This window comes from Carcharhinus amblyrhynchos, chromosome 25 (genome assembly GCF_965287045.1).
Source record: "Carcharhinus amblyrhynchos chromosome 25, sCarAmb.v2.hapA, whole genome shotgun sequence".
Classification (NCBI taxonomy): domain Eukaryota; kingdom Metazoa; phylum Chordata; class Chondrichthyes; order Carcharhiniformes; family Carcharhinidae; genus Carcharhinus; species Carcharhinus amblyrhynchos.
This window is the reverse complement of record NC_137348.1, coordinates 22,628,936-22,651,623: the sequence shown is the minus strand read 5'-3', so window position 1 is coordinate 22,651,623 and position 22,688 is coordinate 22,628,936. Positions and strand designations below refer to the sequence as shown.

Sequence of the window (22,688 nt, the reverse complement as noted above, 5' to 3'; positions counted from 1 at the left end):
AATCACCAGAACATATTTTGCCTCAACAGAGCAATTAATTTATAACCATTAAGGACAAAAACCTCAATCAACCCAACTACTTGTAGGTATGGCATTTCCAATTTCCAGCTAATTCCAAGGCAAGATCAAAATCAAATAAGTTGCCTTGACCCTTTGGCCTGTCCTGATCCCAGCACCAGCACTTCAGAACTAGAAACCTAGCTGTAAGAATGTAAAAGCTCCCAGAAGTATTGTGCAATCAAAACGCGCAATGACTTTCTGAAGTATACACACTCCTCTAATTAAATAAGAAAATAAATACAAAATAAACAAGATACTTTTCAAAAAATAAAATCCATACATTTCATTTATAATAAAAGGGAATTGACAAAGATAGCCTTGTATAATGTTTAGATTCACTATCCAACCATACGATATTAAGTTATCAGTTAACCAGAATTAGTATATTAAAAGATTAGTTGATATTGCCCTGAGCTTTGAGACAGTATCTTTGTATAAAATATCTTTGAATCATACACTTGTGAAATTATATGAATATCTTTCTGTAGTTTAGCTAATGATTAGGTACAAGCTGTAAAATTAATTAATTCTGTAAAGATTCATTGAACAGCAGGCCCTTGGGAAACCATTTGTCATAAAAATGTCTTGTGCCTAAAAGCTCCAAGAGCATTTAGAAATTCAACTGTTGGGGCTCATTGACCCAGGCACAGTTAATCCACACCCAGTCCTGTTTAGTACTCCAGGCCATGTATTACAACATGCTCTAACGGGTTCAGTAAAGCTTGTGGAACTGGACAGGGCAGAGCATCATTGGTGTTCACAGAATGACAGAGCATGGAGTGCCTGTGATGTTCTTCTCATCAGTCCGTAGGCAGATTTCGAAGGACATGCTGGAGAAGCAGATGACTGTGGGAGCTGTTACAAATAGTTTTACAGAGAATCTCTAGGCTGCATGCTTCAGTAACCATGGAAGTAGAGAGAACTTCTTCCCATTTTCAGTTTTCTGCTGAGCTGATTCTACTGTTCCTCTTCATTTGGGGTATGTTAGCTGTCAGTCTTTTGTACTAAACTTTCTCCACTAACACTTTGGTCTAAACTTTAGTTTTGACAGTGTAACTGCCTACTGAGGCAATCAGAAACAGACTGGCTTAACTCAATCAACAATGTCTTTACTCCAAAGCACTAAACTGGATTGCTGAGAGTTATTAGTATTTTATCATCATGTGAGCTGAATACTTTGTGCAGTGTTTGTGTTGTATGATACATAATACTCAAAAACTGCATTTGATCATTGAAAATCAACTTTGCAATTTTTTGATTAATCAGTTTTGAAACCAGACTGCTGTCCTGTTTACCACCGACTTGCGTTTAGTTTTAATTGGATGTAAGCTGCTTAACTTCTGAACCTTTGAAACAAAAGCAGTACACTGGCATTTTCTTGCAGTAACCATAGTTACAACAGCTAATGGTGTTTGGTAATTACACTACCATAATCTGGATTTTTTGGATGAATTGAAAGTTGTTTATAGTTATACTAAAACTGTATCACTACAAAAAATGGCCTGTGCTTATACTTACATATATGGTTTCCTTGAAGATTGAGATGAGGGATTAGTTATTGAAAATAGTGCATGTTTGACTTGAGATCTTCAGACAATCAGACTGTTAAGAAATACTTTTCACTTTGTGACGGAGTTTAAATTCACAAGAAAGAGTAATGTGCACGTTTATTGCTTTAAATCCAGATAAATAGTTAGAAAAGTCACAGCAGATTAATGGTTCTACCTCTGAGATAAATGTAACGTGGGAGAATGATGAGTAAAAAGAACATAAAGGGGTTTTTGCTCTTTAGAACTTGCATTGGGCATAATGGTGCAATCTCATCTACTTACTTAAAGCAATGTAGCTATCAATCATACTGAAGCAGATTAGCATGGTGACATTAGCATTGAGTATAAGTATTCCACCAGCTTCAATACTTATCTGGGTGATATTGTTATTCAAAACTTTCCGATCCTAATTTCACTGGCCCACTGCAAAGAATTCTTTCAATGTAATCTGACTGAGTAGTAGTTATTTTAAATTTACTTTTCTAATGATTCAATCATTTTTATTTGATGATCCCCATTATCATTTTGTAAGAAGATGATAAATAGCTTCAATAACAGCATAAACATTCACCCTGGCGCATATGGTTGATATCTGACATCATTTAATTCAATCTTCGCGCAGGCTTTTATCAGTGAAACAGTTTCAGAAACTGCAGATGACATTTGTAAGAATATAGTATTCTTCTCTCTGGAAGGCTGGCTGATGACAATTCTGACATTGAGTGGGCCAGATGGTAGTGCCAGATGAATTTCACCATTAGAGCTGTTTCGTGTGTGTGCAACCTCTGCCTGTGGTTGAGTCAGCTCCATTTGTTGGTATTAACAACTCCACCTATATCAAGGCCCAGTGATATTTATAAATCCATTCATTTAATCACTGTCTTGGTGGATGTTGGGTGGGTGGGGCGGGGGATCAATAATACGGCGAGTTACAATGTAAATCAGTTGATAAAATTTGTTCAACTTTGTTAAGGTTCAACTGCGTTTAGAATGCCATTCTTTGTGAAACTCACAACCGTTTGAATATATTTTTCTGTTATGAAAAAGTAGGGGCAATGAATAGTCACTTAACATTGAAAGTGTGGATACTGTTGCAAATGTAGGTAAAACTACAGCTAAATTTAGTCCCTTTGAGGTTGAAAGTTTGGTGGTCTTCATAGGTACTTAAAAACAGTTTTTGTGCAAAAGTAATACTTTTATACCATGAGGGATGTGGGTGGGAGGTAGTAGTGAATTGTTCAAAGATGGCTTTGAATATTCTTAGGGGTTTCATTTGGCAAGAATGCAGTGGGGCTTTTCTATTCTTCTACCTCAAATCACGTCAGAGTCTTTCAATTAACTGTTGCCATGGGAAACCAAAGAATCTACCACCACTGAATGCTCAAGACTTCAAACTGCTTTCAGGATAACTGTGGTGTTTTATATCAAATAGGTGATGGTTAGGTTTTAAATGTTGCTATGTTTGGCTGGTTGTCCAAACTGAGTTTCGATGTGTGTCATTGGATTCCTGCTTCTTGCGTTTTACTGTCTTCAGAATTTATTAATTCTCCAGACATGGAAAGCAGCGTTGCCTATGGACCTGGCCAAGTCATTACAACAATTTTTATGTTTGTGGAATGTTGCCTTTAGAACTGCCTAAGGTTCTGGAAGCAATATTCCAAATTTCTCAATGTAATTTGCATCTTAAAGCATAAGTCATTGGTGTGGAGCAAAGAAGAGATTATTATTAAGCTGACTGCAGAATTGCAAATGAATTCTCTTTTTATCATTTGCCAAGATAAAGGATTCTGTTTCAGCTGACAATATTCACTGCTGGTTGACTGAATTTCATAAATAAGTGTTCAAAAAAGGTAACAATCCCATTTACAAATTATCTCATGGTTTATAGCAAAGCAATATTCTCTCTTTTAAATATAAAGATTATGAGATATTATATAAGCTCGTTACTTGACATCTGCAACAACATTTTGGAAGGCATTGTCATGAATGACCCTCAGGTACCAACTATCAAGTCAAGTAAAGCAAGAGATTTGAATGAATAGTACAACATCGGACTTCAGTAACTGAACAAAATGATCTCTCCACTTAGAAACTTGAAATTTTGAAGCTGTGCTACAACATCTTTTCTGATATTTACAACTCCTGTACTGGGTCTTGCTAGTAGGTTTGAACACTCACTCGACCCAGGCTTTTAGCTCTTAAATGGTTCAGTGGCATACGGCACGTTGTTACACAAATGCTCAGATTGGAAGCTGTTCAAGTTGTCTGAATAGTAATGGCAAGTCTTGGAATAGGTCAACTACCTCACCTCTGAGAATGATTGTGACAGAGGGAACCCAAAGATAGAGGGAATAATGAAATTACTTGAAATAATTTTATCTTATTAAGTATTAACAATTAAGCAACAATAGATCAATTTCCAGTTTAGAACATAGAACATTACAGCGCAGAACAGGCCCTTCGGCCCACGATGTTGCGCCGACCAGTTAAAAAACAATGACCCACTAACCTAAACCAATCCCTTTTCGTCCATAAACCTATCCACGGATAATAAGTTTAATAAGTCATGAATGAAATTCAGTGCTAAAACCTCCCCACTACCCTACTTTTACATCATGAGTTAGCCCTTTGACCGGTACTGTTCTACACCAGAACAGTCCAGGCTAGACAAGATAACCTCAATGGCAGTCTTTTGATTTTTCTGCATGATGTGGCAGAGGACACTGCATACTCCTGGTGTGAATCTCTAACAGATGATTTAGCAAAGCCATCAGAACTCTGCCTGTAGGGAGCATCTCGCACATATTAAATCCTTATATTGTTAAGTATTAAAGGAGTTTGTAGAATACAATAATATCAAACACCAACAGTAAGTTTGAACCTGACTTCTGAAACAGGATTAAAATTTATTGGACAGCTGCTAACGAGCGTTAAATAGAAATATAGGTACAATGCAGAATGTGTTGAGAATGGATCAGTATTTGCGTTTGTAGTGGCACTTGTTAATGGCAATAGGCATCTGGACTCTCACATCGATTCAATACTTCACAAGAAACAGTGAAGCAGAAATAAAATAGGCCAAAAACATGCATTAACATTAAAAGAAAATTATCATGTAAAGAGGTTCCAGAGAAATTACTCAAATTCCAATACACGTTTTTGGCTAAGTTCAGTTACTTGTTAAACTATTTAAAGTAATTTTCACCAACTATCATTCATCCTGTCATGAGTACTTTTTCTGATGGGAGTGGGCATTTCAATGCTTTCATATGGTTAGGGATCATCTACAACTGTCCACTCAGAGAACTCCATGGAAGAATCCAGATACAAAGCAATTTTACCTAATTCAACTTAAAATGTTCTCTGTTATACATATTCTTCTGAGCATCCACTATTTAAATTTATTTTTCTCTACTTGGTTCCAGTACATGGACCATATGGACTGGGGTGTTGAGTGCAGAAGAATCTTATAACTGGTCCTTTTTCTATGCAGAGTTAATTTCAGTCATGTGGAACATAGCAACAACCTTATCGTTTGCCTCATTATCTTTAGCCAAGAGGCATTAATCAGTATCCAATGACTCTCACTGTAAAATGTTGGTTAAGGTCAACGGCCGACAGTCAAATACAGTAATATACCACCAGTCTCTTGGGTTTGCACATAAGGAAAACACATTTGGGCTATCTGGGTACTTCAGAAATTGTACTCCACCATGAGTTACCATATATATTGTTTGGAAAAGACACTAACCTGAGTAGGACAAGAAGCAATAGCTACTTAACAGCATATTGAAATAAATTAACCTGATTAAGCAGAATTGGTGAGGACATATTACACAATTACAATGGGTCAGAATTTACTGTACTCACTAAACAAATTCTTGCTCAATGTAATTTCAATGACTAGGACAATATATAAAAAGAGCCTCTGGCACTCTTCTAATCCCAATACAGTGACCAACAATCAAAGCAAAATCAAGCCAAACCAGCTAAAAGTTGCTAATGCAAGCACATACCTTTCTGTCATCGTGGATATTCTGAAAAATATGGGTTTCAGATTTGGATGAGATTATAGCGAATGGTTTCCTAAATTAATGCTCACATTGTAAAAAGCACTGACATCCAAAACGAGTTCAAAGATATACTGAACTCATTATGTCAAGGGCTTACTAACTCGGGATTTCAGAAATCAAACATATAATGTCGTGGGCCCAGATTTTCTGTTCTCTGGATTAAAACCCAAAATGTGCCTTGGGACCCCATGAAAATCCCAACTCGCTGACCTCTAAGGGAATTACCCAGTATTCTGACCACATGAGAAAGGGTAAAAATTGACTCCTCTAATTTACCATTCCAGATATGGCTGGTTATGGTTGTGATTTTGGCGAGGATATAATTTGCCAATACTGTTAAAAAATAACAGTTCTAAACCAAAAACATTAATGGAAATTGAGTAATTTTCAGATTATAAAACATTAGTCAGACAGGTGGAAATATTTTCTCTCAGAAGGTCGAGTGTCTCTGGAAATTTCTTCCTCAAAAGGAAATGGAAGCAGGAGTCTTTGAATATTTTTAAGGCAGAGCTAGATAGATAGGGGGTGAAAAGTTATCGGGGTAGGCAGGAATGTGGGGTTGAAGCTACAGTCAGATCAGCCATGATCTTATTAAATGATAGAATAAACTTGAGGGGTTGTTTGACCTACTCCTGCTCCTAATTCACATGTTTATTTGTTTTCTGAGTTTAAATCAAAGAACAAGATAAGTTTGTTAAAGTTACTTCCTCAATTAAAAAGAACTAAATTGTGACCATTATTCATGCACAGGAACGTTCCCTAGGCTACATGATAGTACAGATGGTAGAATATGAGGATAAACCTAAGGACACCGGGGCAGCACATTGGCACTGCTGCCTCACCGTTTCAATTCTGGCCTCGGGTCACTGTCTATGGGGAGTTTGCATGTTCTCCACGTGTTTGCGTGGGTTTTCTCCAGGTGCTCCAGTTTCCTCCCACACTCCAAAGATGTGCAGGTTAGGTTGATTGGCCATGATAAATTGCCCCTTGGTGTCACGAGAACTAGGAGGGCCAATATGTGGGGTTACGGGGATAGGACCTGGGTGGGATTATTGTCAGTGCAGGCTCGATGGGCCAAGTGGCCTCCTTCTGCTCTATAGAGATTCTGTGCAGACTTTAGACAGTTTGACGCACATACCTGATTAGTTACCAGAAAAATCTCGACACCAAGTAACTTCAGAACTGACCTCTCCCCTCTGGCCCATCTTGGCCAGCCCTCTAGAACAGTCCCAAAACTGACCTCAACCACTCACTAACCCAACTATCCCTCCAGAGCTTCTAACCTACTCACCACTCCTCTACTTCTCATGATCTAACCCAACTACTCCTATTAAAATCTGACTATCTCTCACCAGGTGGCTTATCCCCCTAACCACACTGAGTGACCACTACCTCCACTGACTCAACCCAACTAACCCAGTACCCACTCACCCGGCTAACTGACCAGCCATTCTATTCATCTGCCACCCTAGCCACCTAATACTTCACCCACCAGTCACTACTTACCTCACCCACAACGCACCATACCTATTCACTCTATCACCCAATCTCCCATTCCCCAACATTCAGCCATTCACTAACACTCACAGTGGATCTTTAAACTTACCTCAGATAAAAGCAAATTGTTGCGGATGTTGGAATCTGAAACAAATACAGAAAATTCTGAAAGATCTCAGGCAGAGTCATCCAGAATTGTTGGCTCTGTTCTCTTGCCACAAATACTGTCAGATCTGCTGAGCTTTTTTTTGAACTTACCTTATGACCACTAGTATTGTGAGATGGGGATGTGTCCAATCTTTTCCTTGATAATACTATACTGTGATGGAGTTCTCTGATGGACTGTACACTCTGCATCTCTGGAGAAGTTGGCTGAAGCCCAGTCAGTGATGTGGAGCTGTTTTGGGGCACAGAAAAGTATAGTCAAAGCGGCAATCCAACAGTGGAAGATCCGACTCATTGGAATCGTACGTTCACTGCCTTTAGACTTTCAGAGAGTCTGAATTGTATCAGCTCCTAATTGTCACAGAGTCACATACTAGCTCCAGGTTACCTGGAAATTAATATGTACTGGAACTAGATCATCAGCGAGTCGAGACATAATTGCTGTAGATTACCAAAAATAAATCAGGCATGTCCAGATCATGAGAGAATTGTGGCAAATGCTGACTAGGTTACCAGGAAATTTGGCACATGTTGACTCTAGATTGTCAGAGTCAGATAAGCATTGGCTTTACATTGCGAGGGAATGAGGCACATATTGGTTCTAGTTTGTAAAAGAGACTAGTTAAATTCCTGTAACAAAGATGACTTAAAGCAAGGATAACGATCTTCATTCTATAAAGTTTGAGCTGAGCATATTCTGTGGAGTTATGTTACAGGCTGATAATTATTGCAAAGCTGGAATTTGTTTTTCAAAATTATTGACTATTAGTTTAAATTAAACCACTATTCTAATGTAATGTAGCTAGCATTGTCCATGTTTGCAAATACTGGTGAATGAAGTCAGCAACATCCATCAGCTATTCCTTTCTAGTTGCTTAAATCATCTGTTATGTCATTTTCTGCTACAATATTAGGTTACACAATCATTTTTGCATTGCTACCCTTCATGCAATATTTCAGAACAATGGTATACATTAGATGACATTGTTTTGTTATCTCTCACAATCTAAATGTGGTGGCTCCTCCTATAATATTCTCACAGAGACATCAATGTGAAGATAGAATATAAGAGGCACTCATGGAAGCTTTTGATTTCATGAACAAGTTATCAACAAGTCTGTTTTGCTTAAGTCATTAAAAAGTCTTTCTTTTAAATGCCATCAATTTCCAAATAAGATGGTGGAAATATATGCTAGTCATCATCCATAAACTAGTGTAAGGAGGTCACTTTATTTCAAAATTGACAAACTCACACCTTAAGGGCAGAATTCTCTATCCCCTTTTCTGGTAGTGGAGGTGGCTCACTATTAGCCACCAACGGGCAGTTCTGGTCCTGCTGAGGTCTATAGCATTTTGCGTGGTTTGTCCGTCTCCGCGCAGGGGAACCTGCTGTGGTGATTGGGGGGGGGGGGTGGGGGGGGGAGGTCGGGGCACCTTTGGTGAAACAAGAAAATCCAGCTGGCAGGAAGGGCTGGAAAATCTTTCCGTAGGTAACAGACTCATTTCAGAGCAAGGAAGAAACTGGAGTACTCCTACTTATTGATAACTTTTCTGAACTCTCGTGATGGCAAGTGCGAAGAGATGGCTGCCATTTAATTAAAAGGTTGTTTTAAAAAGTGTTTAACTATGTTAAATTAGTAGAATGCCAAACGCATTAAGCAATTGTCTGCTAATATAACTATCAGTCATACTGAGACTTGTATTATTTCACTATCTTCATATTTTAGCATTAAATGGAAAGTTCTCAAATCTTACACTGGTGTGGCCAGTAGAAAGATGATTTCTGTGGCAGTGAAATGCTTTAATTGGCATATGTGAAACATTTTCAATACCACAACTATTACACCAAATAATTCTGGAAACCAATTATCAATCTGTAACCAAATTCTCTCCCCCTTCCCCTTCCCAATCACAGGAGGAAAATTCCATTGCCAGGGACCTTAGTTCAGTCGAAAATCTTAGTGCCCAGACCTTCAGCAAAGGCTGAACAATTCTGTTAAATAGAGTAAGCAAAAGGCTAAATACTGCAGATGCTGGAATCCGAAGAAAAAACAGAGAATGCTGGAGAAACTCAGCAGGATTGGCAGCAAGTGTGGAGAACAACTTTGAGTTTCGGTGACCTTTTGTCAGGACTGAAAGCAAGGAAAATCGAACATGATTTATATTGTGAGTGTGGGGCGGGGGGAGGGGGTAATAGGTCAAAGGAAATGTAAATGGTGACGGTGAAGGCTGAGAAAGGTGCTAAAAGCCTCCATTAAGTGATCAGAATGTGTGAATGGCAGAACAGAGGTACAGATTATTAAGGGACTACCTCAGGAATGTGGAGTTGCTTTGAAGGTGGGAGGGGAGGGACATGATGGAGAGTGAGATTTGAGAAGTGGAAACTGGAAGGAAGAATGAAAAGTGATAAAAAATGAATGAATGAGATGAAAAGAAATGAAACAAAATAAATGGAATTGGGGTGAAAATGGAGAGGAGAGTTCATGCTCTGAAGTTGTTGAATTCAATGTTCAGTCTTAAAGGCTGCAAAATGCCCAGTTGGAAGATGAGGCGCTATTCCTCCAGTTTGTGTTGGGGTTCACGAGAAAATTGCAAAAGGCCAAGGACAGACATGCGGACAGGAGAGCAGGGTGATGTGTTGAAGTGGCAAACGACAGGAAGGTCTGGGTCCTCCTAGCGGATGAACCGAAGATATTCTGCAAACCAGATATACAGAGCCTAATGGTCTTCACAAGCATTAGGCTAAAGGAGTAGTGGAAGAATGGGCAGTCACATTGAGGGTAAAGCATTTCTGCACCTGTTGTGTTATGATGTGATCAACACAAATTTTTTGCCAATTAGCAAGGCGAAATGCAGACTTCTGAATCTAACAGGTTGCTTGTACTGATCTGTTCATTCATTACTATTTCAGACTCACCCATTTTTACTTCAGACCCACTATTAACACAGGTTTTGCTAATACAAGGTGCTTCCATTATTGAAAAGCCAAATGTTCGCTTACAGTGCTGATTTTTTTTAAATTTGGAGAAAATGATAAATAAATTGCTATGTCAATAAAAATAAGTCCTGTTTGTTATAAAGCTTCAGTTCTTTAAATTGTTCCTTGATTAGAATACTCACAAGCTAACAAGGTAAAGTGAGAATGGCAAGTTCCTGATGTGCTCAACTAGTTAATACTTCAGATTATACATGGTGACATAGTGGTTAGCGCTGCTGCCTCACAATACCAGAGATCCGCGTTCAATTCCGGCCTTGGGTGAGTACCTGTGTGGAGTTTGAACTTTTCCCCACATCTGTGTGGGTTTCCATCGGGTGTTCCGGTTTCCTCCCACACTCCAAAGATGTGCAGGTTTGGTTGATTGGCTCTGCTAAATTGCCCCTTAGTGCATGGGGTTACAGGAATAAGACCTGGGTGGGACTGTTGTCGGTTCAGATTTGATGGGTCGAATGGCCTCCTTCTGCACTGTAGGAATTTTATATGGGTAAAATTATTCTAGGTGATTCGGAACATTGCTTGTAGAGACCACCAGCAGTGGGAAATTCTTGGTGATAGCATGTGGCAATGCAAAATGCTGAAAATTGCAGAGGCCTGAATAACAGGAGCAGGAAAATCACACATCCACAGGAGATCACAGCACCAGAATTAGAAAATGGATAAAAGGCGTCGAGAAGAATAGGATTGCTGGGGACCGCAGAAGACAAGATGAAAGCTGCTGAGAATAGGAAGATATTAGATAGGGACGTGATGATAACAGATAATGAGTAATTATACTGATTTATGTTTTAGAATTCTTGGACAGTGTCTGTTTTTCCTTTTCAATGGTATGTTTCTTACAGACATATATGGCAGGTTGGGCAAAAAGACAAAATGAACACTGGTAGCTTATTAAAAACATTTTGAAGGGATCACTAAGGCCAGGATTTTCCAGCCCTGTAGTGGCTCCCCGCTTTGGGAGATTCAACAGTCCAGCCAGAAGTCCACTGATTTTCAGCGTGACTGGAAAATCCTAGCAGTGGGAGCGGCTGGAAATCCCTGCCCTTAAGTTGTTTGAATCAATCAGAACAGTGCGACATACCTTTTGGTTGCGGACATGTGCATCATACTTTGTACAAAACTTTTAATTAGGTAATTAAGACACAAGGATAGCACGTACTTTTCAGCATTATTCTTGCATCATGATGGGCAGTTGTCACCAGTGGTTATCCAATACTCCATGGGGCAAACACGACTCTCTTAGTGTTGCAGCTTGATATTATGTCCCCATTCAGAATAATATCTTACTCATACTTATGTACTTCAGTGCTGTCCTCACCACAAGTGCATCCAGTACAGGCAGTTCAGGACTTGACATGGGTTGATAAATGAATAGATTAGTTACTTTCTTTTGCTTTTCCCCATGTGCCTCCTCCCCAAACCCACCACAGCCTTAAAAGTGGTACTGTCTTATAAATCCTTCTACACTACAAAAAAGTGATAGTGCCATTCGAGACATTGATTCTTAGGGAATAACTCTTGTATACAAAATCCTGAGTTCACCTTCACATGCTTTGAAGATGTTTTCACATATAAAATCACCACAAAAGCACTGCACTGATTTTCATAATTCTGCCTCTTTGGGTGTTGCCTAAATTATGATTATTTTGTTCTCAGTTGCTCCAATAGTTTATAGTGATGTTATGAAATGGAATGTATTTTTTGCAAAGGAAACAAACCACACATTGTGCCAAGAATTATATTTTGAACTATAGGACAATGCTCAAATTGTGCTTTTAATCTCGATGGGTAAATCTCTCCCACAGGAAGATTAAGAATGCTTGGTGTCACAGTCTGTTCTATGGTGAGAATATAAAGATGCTTTGTTTTGTCAGGGGCATAGATATTGATGTCAAGAGGAAGATTTATTGAAGTCTTTCAAAATAACCAGTATGAGAATGTAGCTGTTTATATCCTTAATTTGCCTAGTGTTTATTATACTGGATACCAATTTAATCAAAGTCGACATACTGTGTTTTTGAATTTCTACTAATTTTAATTTTTACTAAACATTCATCTAATATGAGTAAAGCTATTCCATAATGGCATTTTAGTTTTGCTAAATAAAGTGAGCTGGGTATTACAGTAGGCAGCAGATTTGACAGATTTAACCAACTATCCAGCAGACTGGTGAAAATGATTGAGACAGATACCATAATTGGTTTGCAACAACTGTGTATTTATACTGCTAGCTTTTGCAAAGTTATATATTCAGCAGTCCAGCAGTTGGAGGAACTATCTGATTCCTGGTGGCCATGTGGTAAAAGTGGAACTGATTTTCCCAGAAAGTCGAATGGGTCATTGGTGACGTAACAGAATATAATTCAGATTTCTCCCGAGTTGAGCTCAGGTGAAGTGTCAATTTACATTCCCTGGTGAAAGATGAATATGTGCCCATTTTGCTTAGCAATATAACGAGGGCATATGTGCCTATTTGATCATCTCTGCAAAACTGTTCAAAGTACTTTTATTATAAAAATGACAGCAGGCTTCGAGATCACCGCCTCATCGATTTGACATAAAATATTGAGGAATGAAGCCTCTGAAAGTACAATGGGTTGTGCTATTAATGCCGTGCTGGTCTGTGGAACACTTCAGCCTGAGATTTTCATTTTTAATTTCCTATTTTTGTACTTGTGTATAAAGTATTAGCGAGTTTTTGCAATTTAATACACATACTTTTATATTATCCTTATCAAAACAAGCACAGTAAAAGTAGTTCACATTGCTTTATTTTTCAACTGAGATTCAGGAATGATGTTTTAAATAAGTTAAAAAAAATGCAAAAAGTCAAGTCTATGTCAAAAAAAAGGAAAAGTCACAGGATATGTTTGACAGTGAGTGCATATGCAGCAACTGTTGTCAGCTTTGACAGCTCTGCAGCCCTTGATTTGGCTTATTAGTGGTCCACAGGAAAATCACTTTTTTTCCCCCATTGTGGTGGACGCTTGTCAGTATCAACCAATTGGTTGGAAGAGAAAGAAATGAAGGTTTTCAGAACCAATCAGATCAAGTTGAAAAGAGGGTAAAAAAAATCCTATTTGAATTCCACACTTCCTCCCATCATTGCTGGCTATGTACAAATATGAGGCATGAGGGGAATTTCTTCAAGAAGTCTGCAATCTCTCACCATAACTTTGCCAGAAGATAGGCAGAAAACCTGTAAAAATAATGTTCCTTCTGGGTTTCAATTCATCTACTACTGAAGGATGATCAGAGATGAAGAGACCCCCTTCCCCCACCTTCTCCCCCATCCAGTCCTAGAAATTACTGACAAAAAAGTTTAAAATGGGCCAATGACTTTTAGAGCAGTAATTACAGATACAATTCTTATTAGTTGAAATTAAAAATAATGGGAATTTGTAAAAATGCCTCCATTTTTGCTTTTAAGGCCAGATACAGTTGACATTTTATATAAAAGCTTATTTTCAAGATTGGCAGCAGCTGTTTTGAGGGCAATAAAGGCGTAGACATTTGTGTTTGTTGTGCTAGTGTTTTTGAATACAAAACAGGCATAAAGTAAACCAAGTGGTAAGATGTGTGTCCATTCTGGCATTGGAACCAATACTATACTCTTTGGTCCACTATTTAGACCTCTTGAGTATGTAACTGAGGGACCTAACATCTCTTTGAGGGTGCCATTGAGAAGTTTGCCATCTAGGAGTGGGGCAGGTGTTGAACCCCACCACATTCAGGATTCTCCAACATCAGATAAGTTTCTCTGGAGCCAGAGGAACAGGAGTGCTCCCATCAGCAGCACTCCCACACTCAACTTGAAGCATTTTCCAATTATCCACACCCAGCAACTACCCACCCCCACTGCATCAAACCCCAACTATCTCAGGGTCACTGGTGCTGAGGTAGGCAGCCAAACATTTATGTCTTTGCTATGGGGCAAGCTACCTGTGGAGACACAACTTACACCTGAGGATCATTTCTAATCAAACCTTGGGCTACTTGGATCAGGTGGGTGATTTGAAAGGAAAAGAAAATTAGGCAAGTTGGAAAGTGATCTGCCAATTCACCATTGGTCCTGCAATTGTTTAAATTGTCACCCTGCATGTTGGCCATGCCCATATTTTAAACTGTGATGAGTTTCTGTTCTGCTGAGTTTCAATCCAACTCATTGGGTGCGGTCTTACCAGCGTTTGTGTCCCACTCCCACTGTAGTGAAGATGAAGAATTTGGCACTCAGCCAAATCTCTGTTCACTGCAGCAGAACCAAAAAATCCTGCCGGTGTGAATGAATATAAGATTCCAGCTATTATCTTCAATAACCTCGTATTCAGGTCCATTTATGAATTGCTAACCTTCTTGAGGTTACATCAGCTTTCCTTATCTTTCTACCTAGTACACGAATCAGGAATAATACACTGTGATCCTGTCTTAAGACAATGTGGTAATAAGCACATGGATTAGTTTACACAACGTCATAGCATGTCTGAGCTAAGTCCTTCAAAAGAGTGGATTGATTTTATTCTGTTTGATTTTCTCTAAAGGGATCATACATTCAAATATAAACCGAATTGCTGAGACAAACAACACGTTTGATGAAAGTAACAGGTACAGGGGAGTCATGCTGGATTCACTGGGGTTAATGCATTAGTCACAGGCTGAGCAGTGTGGTTTGGCTCAGAGGTGAATAGTTCAAATGTAGCTGTATAAAGAAAGGCTTTGTCATTGTTAATTATACACATCACTTCATTTCAGTTTCTAAGTTTACAGTTTTCCCGTCTCTGAATCTGAAACAACAGAAGACAATTGCAATGAAAGAATTAAGATTAATAATAAACTGCCACATCAGTGATGTAGGCATTGCCATAAAGGCACATTTATTGTCAGCTCCACAAGATACTATCATCTGCATCTAATATTTTTCATGTGGTTAGACAGTCTGTGACCAGATTGATATCCAGTGGCATTGTGCCATTTTGCATTCAGTCAAAAGAAGGCACGGTAGGTGGGTGGACATTGCCAATGTGGGGCAGCATTTTCTCAACCCTCCCCCCCACACATGTTTAGTTGCACATGTGGAACTAAACACGTGTTTAGTTCCACATGTGTGGAACTCAAAAATTGTTTCCCAGTGGCACAAAACGAAGGTGGGACCTTCTGCTCCCGGCCACCACAGTAGGTCATAATTCCCGAAAGAAGCCAGTGTGAAAGCAATTTGCTCCTGCTAATGAGACGCAGATGAAGACACAACCGGAACTGTGCCCCCCAACTGTGTCTGATCACTTCCCCTAAGTGGGAAATACCACTGGCCCAGGACATGTTGGCACTTATTTCAAGAGGGCCTGGGGCAGCTTGCGGAGATCAGAAGAAGATGGAGGTCTCCAATAACCAAACCCAGAACACCACATGCAGCACTGGGTGGGTGAGGCATAAACCACGAGGATTATTCTCACACAGCAACTTCTGGGGAGGGAGAGGGAGAGGGTGGGTGGTTGTTCTCAATGCGGCAGCTTCTCCTAGGTATCAGGTTTTAAGCAACAGCTTACATTCCTCAGAGAAAATCAGAAAATCATTCCGCTTTATCACAAACCTTCATCCAAATTTAAGAATTAAAAAATAAATTAGCTTCTTGTCAGCCTTGTTCTCCCACACTTTGATATTATGCGTAGAATACTTCAATGAAATGAAGTCCAGATCGGATCAAGTGAACTATATTTACAACTGTGATATGTGTAGCAATCCTACTGCACTCATGCAATGACTTGTGGATTTCAGAGCTTTTTAACTTTTCTTTCACTAACTCAGTTCCCCACCTAACAGGGGTGAAGGCAGCCTGTTGAACTCTTGGTCATTTTGCCTTCGATGACCTTGGTGTTCATCCTCCAGAGAGCTGAGGCTTTGTGGACTCCAGTTTATTTTTGCTATCCTGTTATGGGATAGCTACTCCCTCTATGGTAACAGAGAATGAGGTTGAAAGGGTCACAGGCAAAGGGAATTCGGAAGGGCAGGATAATCTCATAGTCCCGAGTGGAGGCACCAGCAGTGTCCAACTGCCACTCTTCCTCCCTTTGGGCACCTGAAGGTTGTGTGACTCCTGGAGGGAGATTGAGGTGTCACATCCCCCTCTCACAGAGCCACTGCAGAAGCTCCCCATGGCTACAGCAATGGAGTGCAAGTCTGTTGGACTAGAATCTCTGAACTCAGAGTTCACTTATCCTGGTGATATGGATGAGATCAGTCATCCTTTTGCAGGATTGCAGGTCAGGTCTCTGCTGGAGGCCCTAGGCACTGACTGCCCTGGAAACACTCTCATGCATAGTGAGAGTGAGCAGGAATGCTCACCTACTCACCTTTTTCCTCCCATCCAGTGGATAGAAGCATCCTTTCTTCAACAAAACACTGAAAGCAACTGGATTAGAAGTGGCATTTTGCCAAACACTGTTTTACCATCCCAATTTTGCTCTCAGTGACAAACAGCCTTTCGCAGGCTTGTCCACTGAGATTTCCACAATTTGGTGCCTTTCTCAGCACATCCCTCTACAGGGATCTGTGATAACTACAAATAGATCAAGCAACAGCAAATCTCTTCAATCAAATTGTAGAATCTTCATTGAGACATGCTGACAAAAGCACTCCTAAACCAGGATGTATTATGCAGGAAATATAAATTACTTTTAATGGAGTAAAGCAAAATAAACATCGGAAAGTACAGATGGTTTAAGGGAGAGATATCAAAAAAGACAGAAAATATTAAACCATTTTTTTTTAATCTGCAAGATTTATTTTCTTGAGGAGTTGAGAATCCACGCTTGTAAATTTATCTTCAAGAGTAATTACCACTTATTATGCCTGTAAAAACTCACTTATTCCTAAATATATGGGCCTTAACCTTTTCAGCTCCCTTTTAGCAGAGAATCGATGATCAAATACCCACATTCACCTCATTACAGCGCTTTCAGTACAGAATCTATCAGCAAAGACATAGTGTACCCATCTCATGACAAGGTTCCTCTGACAGCAACATTTTATTTCCACAATTGAATGTGTATGCATTGATCCTTTAAGTTGCAATCAGATTTACGCTGTTAAAATGGCAAGCATCAATAACCTCACTGTTACTTTTACAGCAAAAAACAGGACAATATTTTCCTCAAAAGGGACACAATATTGTAAAACACTTCACTGGATTTATAAACAGAAGTGTATGCAAGATGTTGCCATGTTCCACCTGTTCATACTGATTTCCTAACTTGAGAAAACTGATTGCACATGTCTCCATTTGGAGGCTAATGTAGCAGTATTTAGATGAGAGTTTCCAGGACACATGGTTTCTGGAGTTTCCAGAACTTGGTTGGAATCTTCCAGGGACAAAGATAACAAGTTATAAATGCAGCAAAACAAACAAAAAACATTGAGGAAAACTTTCCTATATCTGCCGGCATTAGATTTTCTCTATAGCTTATTTGATTAATGTTAGTACAAATGACTGGTATTTGTTATGTGTGATTTAGCAATATTAGATGGCTCTTTTGTGATTTGTGTAACAGATGTAATCCTACTCATTGATACAGTGGAGTAGAAATTCCACATAAATATGCTGAGATAAAGATGAAGACTTGATGAAGAATTGGGGGGGGGGGGGTTGCGGAGAGAAGAGAGAAGCAAAAAAAATGTATAAATCAGGCTGTTGTTAAATAATAGGTCTGAATCCAAAAAAGTCAACTTTAATTAATTCATGAATGCTCTTATGTTGAAGGCAATAACGTCAAAGCCTAGAAAAAGTGTTCCATTGCAAGATTTCAATGACAATATTTTCTCATTTGAAGTTTTTTTTAATCGTGGAAGCATAAATTATTTTCACTTATATACAACTGACTAATTCTTTAAAAAGTTTAGCATTTCTTATTTAATTATTTTAGGGTGCAATTTAGCAATGAGATAGTAACAGGGCTAAAGTCGATATGGGTGGCACAGTGGCTAGCACTGCTACCTCACAGCACCAGGGACCTGGGTTCAGTTCCCGGCTTGGGTTACTGTCTGTGTGGAGTCTGCATGGGTTTGCTCCAGGTGCTCTTCCCACAGTCTGAAAAACATGCAGAATAGGTGCATTGACCCGAACAGGTGGAATGTGGCAACTAGGGGAATTTCACAATAACTTCATTGCAGTGTTAATGTAAGCCTTACTTGTGACTAATAACTAAACTTTACATGGGTACAATTTATCAATGTAGTTGTGATTTTCCTTACTGATTAAGTTCAAAACATTGCATTGAAGTGATGATATAGAATATTTAAAATTCTATAAAGAAAACAATTATTGTGAATTCAGTGCATCAGTAATTGTAATTTACTGGAAGAGGAATTCATAAAACAATATTATTACCATGGTGAAATAAAGAGACTTAGATATCACAAAATAGAGGATAGATGTTTATAATGTTTTGCAAATTGAAATACCTATCTAATTCTGCAATAACCATTTTACTGGATCGTCCATCAGTATGAAATATTTATGTGGAAACTAAAGTTGTCAAATTTCCTGCTAATTGACCTGGAAGCCAACACTAAATGAAAGATTTACAGAATCAGTGCCCCATTATACACAACACCTGCTATTTAATTCCATTGACTGCTCAGGAGCTGCTTACAATGCCCAACCGATTCAATATTGCCAAGGTGAATTTCTACCCCTGTATGAATACGTAACACAATTCAGAAAAAATGCTTATTGTATATGTTGTAAAATGATAATAGGCACATTATTTTTCAGCAAAGATATGTCAGCTTTGTTCAGTTGGCAGTATTTTTGTTTTTGAGTCACAAGCCTGTGCATTTAAGCTAAAGGGCTGCAGCACATAGTATTACCTGAGATTTCAGTGCATTACTGACAGAATGCTGCATTCCTGGGGATGCGAAGGCTCAGGTGAAATGATGCACTGAGGTTTCACCAGCCTATTCTAGTAGTTCAAGTGACTGCCATGTTTGTGAAGGGGAGCAGGAAGTTCTCCTAATAGCCTTGTGAAAATTCAAGCCTCAATCAACATCATCAGGTCCAGTCATTAACTTAATTGCTATTGTGAACCATGTCATGTGCAACTGTTTATAACAACAATGGCTGAACTTCAAGAATAATTAATTGCTTATGAATCACTTTGGACAGTGACAAGGTCCACTATATATACAAATAATTTCTTACATGTTTACAAATTTGTGTCACAATCTCTATAGAGGCTAATAACTTATAAGATATTTCAGCAGCCATCTTAAAGGTATCGCATAAGATTCCAAGTGTTGAGACTTTTACTGTAACAAACTAAAAGTAACAAAGATTAATTAGTTGTCAACTAATACTCTAAACTACTGAAATGATAATCTTTATTAATATTTTAATGTGATAGATAACCCCACATCACATACATCAACTTTATAACACACTCTCCACACGATAACAACCTTTATTATAAGACACTCTTCATTGGATAACAATCTTTATAGGAAACAGTCCACAGGCACTCCCAACTTTCAGTGCATTCACATCTCTCTGCTTCACTGAGTCATAATGTTGAATGACTGTCAAAAGTCACTTCCCTCAGTTTTTGGAGAATTTCCAAACTGATTGCTAGCAGTAAGACCTACTCCAGTGATTTATCTTTCCAGCCTTGCCAGGGCAAATGTTCCAGAAACTTTAGACTGCCCCAGAATGTGTCTTTTCAACCAGAGACTGTCCTTCCTCAAACTCTTATCTGGTAGCTCATAGATAACACACAAGTTGCCTGCTGACTACATCTTTTGAATACCAATCAGACCTATCTCTTTTCTGTCCAGAATTTGGAGACCGAAAGTCTGTCAACAGTTAGCCCTGCTAACTATTTTTGTTTTCAGGTGTGAACATTAAGCACCCTGCTCCCAAAAAGTCTCAACCTTGGCGTCCCTATCCCCACGGTAAACAAGCTACACAATCTTGTTATTCAGCAGAAATTATAGATCATGTGACCCTCTTCATTCCTCCATTTTATCTTGAATTAAAGAGACAGTCCAAACTATGATCATCTCAAAATACTGCATTTAATACAAATGAAAAAATGGAGAATTTTCACTACCCAAATGCAATTAGATTCATAAAGATCAGTAAGAATTTATAAACGTGGGGTGTCTGGAAATAAAAAGAATGAAGGAGAGAAAACACAGCAAGATCAAATAATATTCTACAAAGAAAATGAGGGAATGAATGAACTGTGAAGCAGACTGCGATTCTTTGGTGGAAAGTTTTAATTAGCACGAGAACTCAAAGGAAGCAGCCACTGTGAATCAAGTAAGTTATTATATTCCTTGAGTTATTAGAAACTGAATCCTCTCTACTCCTCACCCTTGCTTGCTGAGAATGTCAGAGAGTACATTTGACCAGCTAGTTTTGACAAACTGAGCATTCAATAGTGAGGAGCTTTGAAGTGCAGATTCAAAAAAGCATAAGGACTGCAATGAAGGGGATGCATTAGAAATTCAATAACCAGAATATTTTTCTTGACAGTTTTCTCTATTCCAATATACAATCATTGCACTTAGCCAAGTGGACAATATATTCTTGTGAGCTTTCACAGCAAGTATCATGTGTGGTATTAGAGCATAATGGTGTCACAGCCAAGCTTAGTCCTGCCATGGCTAATGCCCATACACATACACAACATCCCAAAGTAGAATCTCCATTGTTCTATATGAGTCAAAGAATATAGCCCTCAGTTAGAAAATGTGAGGCCAGATGTTTGATCAATAACATGGAATGTTCTAATTGATTGTGGCTAACAATTGCGCTTTTCATTTATTATTAGGACTCTAATTTTTGAAATACTGCCAAGGGCAAACAAGAGTTGCTTGCTCAAGAATTACTCATGATCTTTTTTTCCTGAAGGTTTTCTCTGAACACCAAACAGCATGGATTATGTTTGATAAAACATACATCACCATTCCTTTTGTTGTATTAACTGACATAAGGACCAGGTCTCTCAAATGGTCCCTTTTTTACAAATTATAATAATTTCAAATTGAAATTAATGAAATAAAAATAAAAATGATGTTTGATAGTAATCTCTCGCTGCTCTCTTAATTCACTTCTTCTTAGGACCAGAAGATGATATCAAGAATGAATCCTCTCAAGAACTCATAGTTAGAAATCTGAGGAAGTAACTTTTTTAAATTGAAGGTTAGACATTGAGAGAATTATTGTCTTTAAAAGTATACATGGCAAACTAGGTGTTGGTATAAAAAGCAAAATGTAATAGACTAGATTTTATCCCCCCTGTCCAGTAGGTTTGAAGGTATGGAGGGGCTCGTAAAATCCAGTGGGTAGCCTTCATGCCACCTACTCTCATTCCCCAATCTGTCTGAATGAGGGATGGGGGAGGAATTGGTTGCTGTCCCATCCCTGAGCCTACTGAGAACCTTAAGTAACCAATTAAGAGCCTCTTCTTGTCCCCACTGGTATTTTACCTGCAGTTTGGGGAGGGGCATGCCATGTTTGAAGGTGGTTACGGACAAGTGGAGGAGGGGGTGGGTGTGGGGAAATCTCCATTGCAGGTGCCCAAGGCGCACCATAGACACTCACCCCCTCCCCCACCATCACTGAAACCCCTACACCATCTTGCTAAGGCCTGCCAAACAAACAATATCCTGAATCTGGGTTCTTCTTTGTCAGGACTGCCTGTAATTCTGGCAGTGGCAACTGCTCTTACCTGGCACTGCTGGAACTACTGGAACTCAAGATCTGCCGGCCATCCAATTGGCCAGTAGGTCTCTAAGGTAGGACCTCCTCCCAAGATAGGGGTGGAATTCTTGCCTTAAAATATTTAACACTTTAATTTGCTACAGACATTCGGTTCATGGGTGGGCTCTCCTCGCAACTTTTCCAGCTGTCACTTCAGCAATCGATCAGAAAAGCATCCAAAGAAATAAGGGACACTCACTCTGTTGCTCCAGGCAGTAACTTAATCAGAGTGGCAATCAGCATCGGATTCACACCCTACACCCACTTACCTGTGCCAAATTTCTTCCGTGCCTGTCTCACCCATCCTTCCTGACTCAGGTCAGGCAAGATCCAGGCAGCACGGCTGCTGTGTTGAAGTCTAACAGAGCTGGAGTGGAGGAGGCCACGCCCCTTTTTTGTGGCATTAGCTGGGTTTGGCGGGAGAGTCCGGTCAGGTTGGTGGATGCGGGATGATGCACTGGCGGGAGGTGGTGTCAGAGATGAGATTTGGGTCTGCAATTTGGGGGCAGATGGGTGGAGTCCCTTGCAGGTGAAAGGGTGCAAAGGATGGGTGCGGTCCCAGGGGAGATTGGGCAGTGGGGATTACCATGGTCAGG

At 39.3% G+C, this 22,688-nt stretch overlaps 1 protein-coding gene across 4 annotated transcripts in view; it reads left to right on the top strand.

Moving 5' to 3' along the window:
- The first annotated feature begins 824 nt into the window (after positions 1-824).
- The window catches only part of LOC145358179 (protein crumbs homolog 1-like), a 243,980-nt gene continuing 222,116 nt past the window's right edge, over positions 825-22,688 (top strand). For all 4 annotated transcript variants that reach the window (XM_080211931.1, XM_080211929.1, XM_080211930.1 and 1 more), the window contains exon 1: positions 825-1,039. In XM_080211931.1, coding sequence (XP_080068057.1) covers positions 967-1,039 — 73 coding nt within the window. In that variant the 5' untranslated portion in view covers positions 825-966. The remainder of the gene's footprint in view (positions 1,040-22,688) is intronic.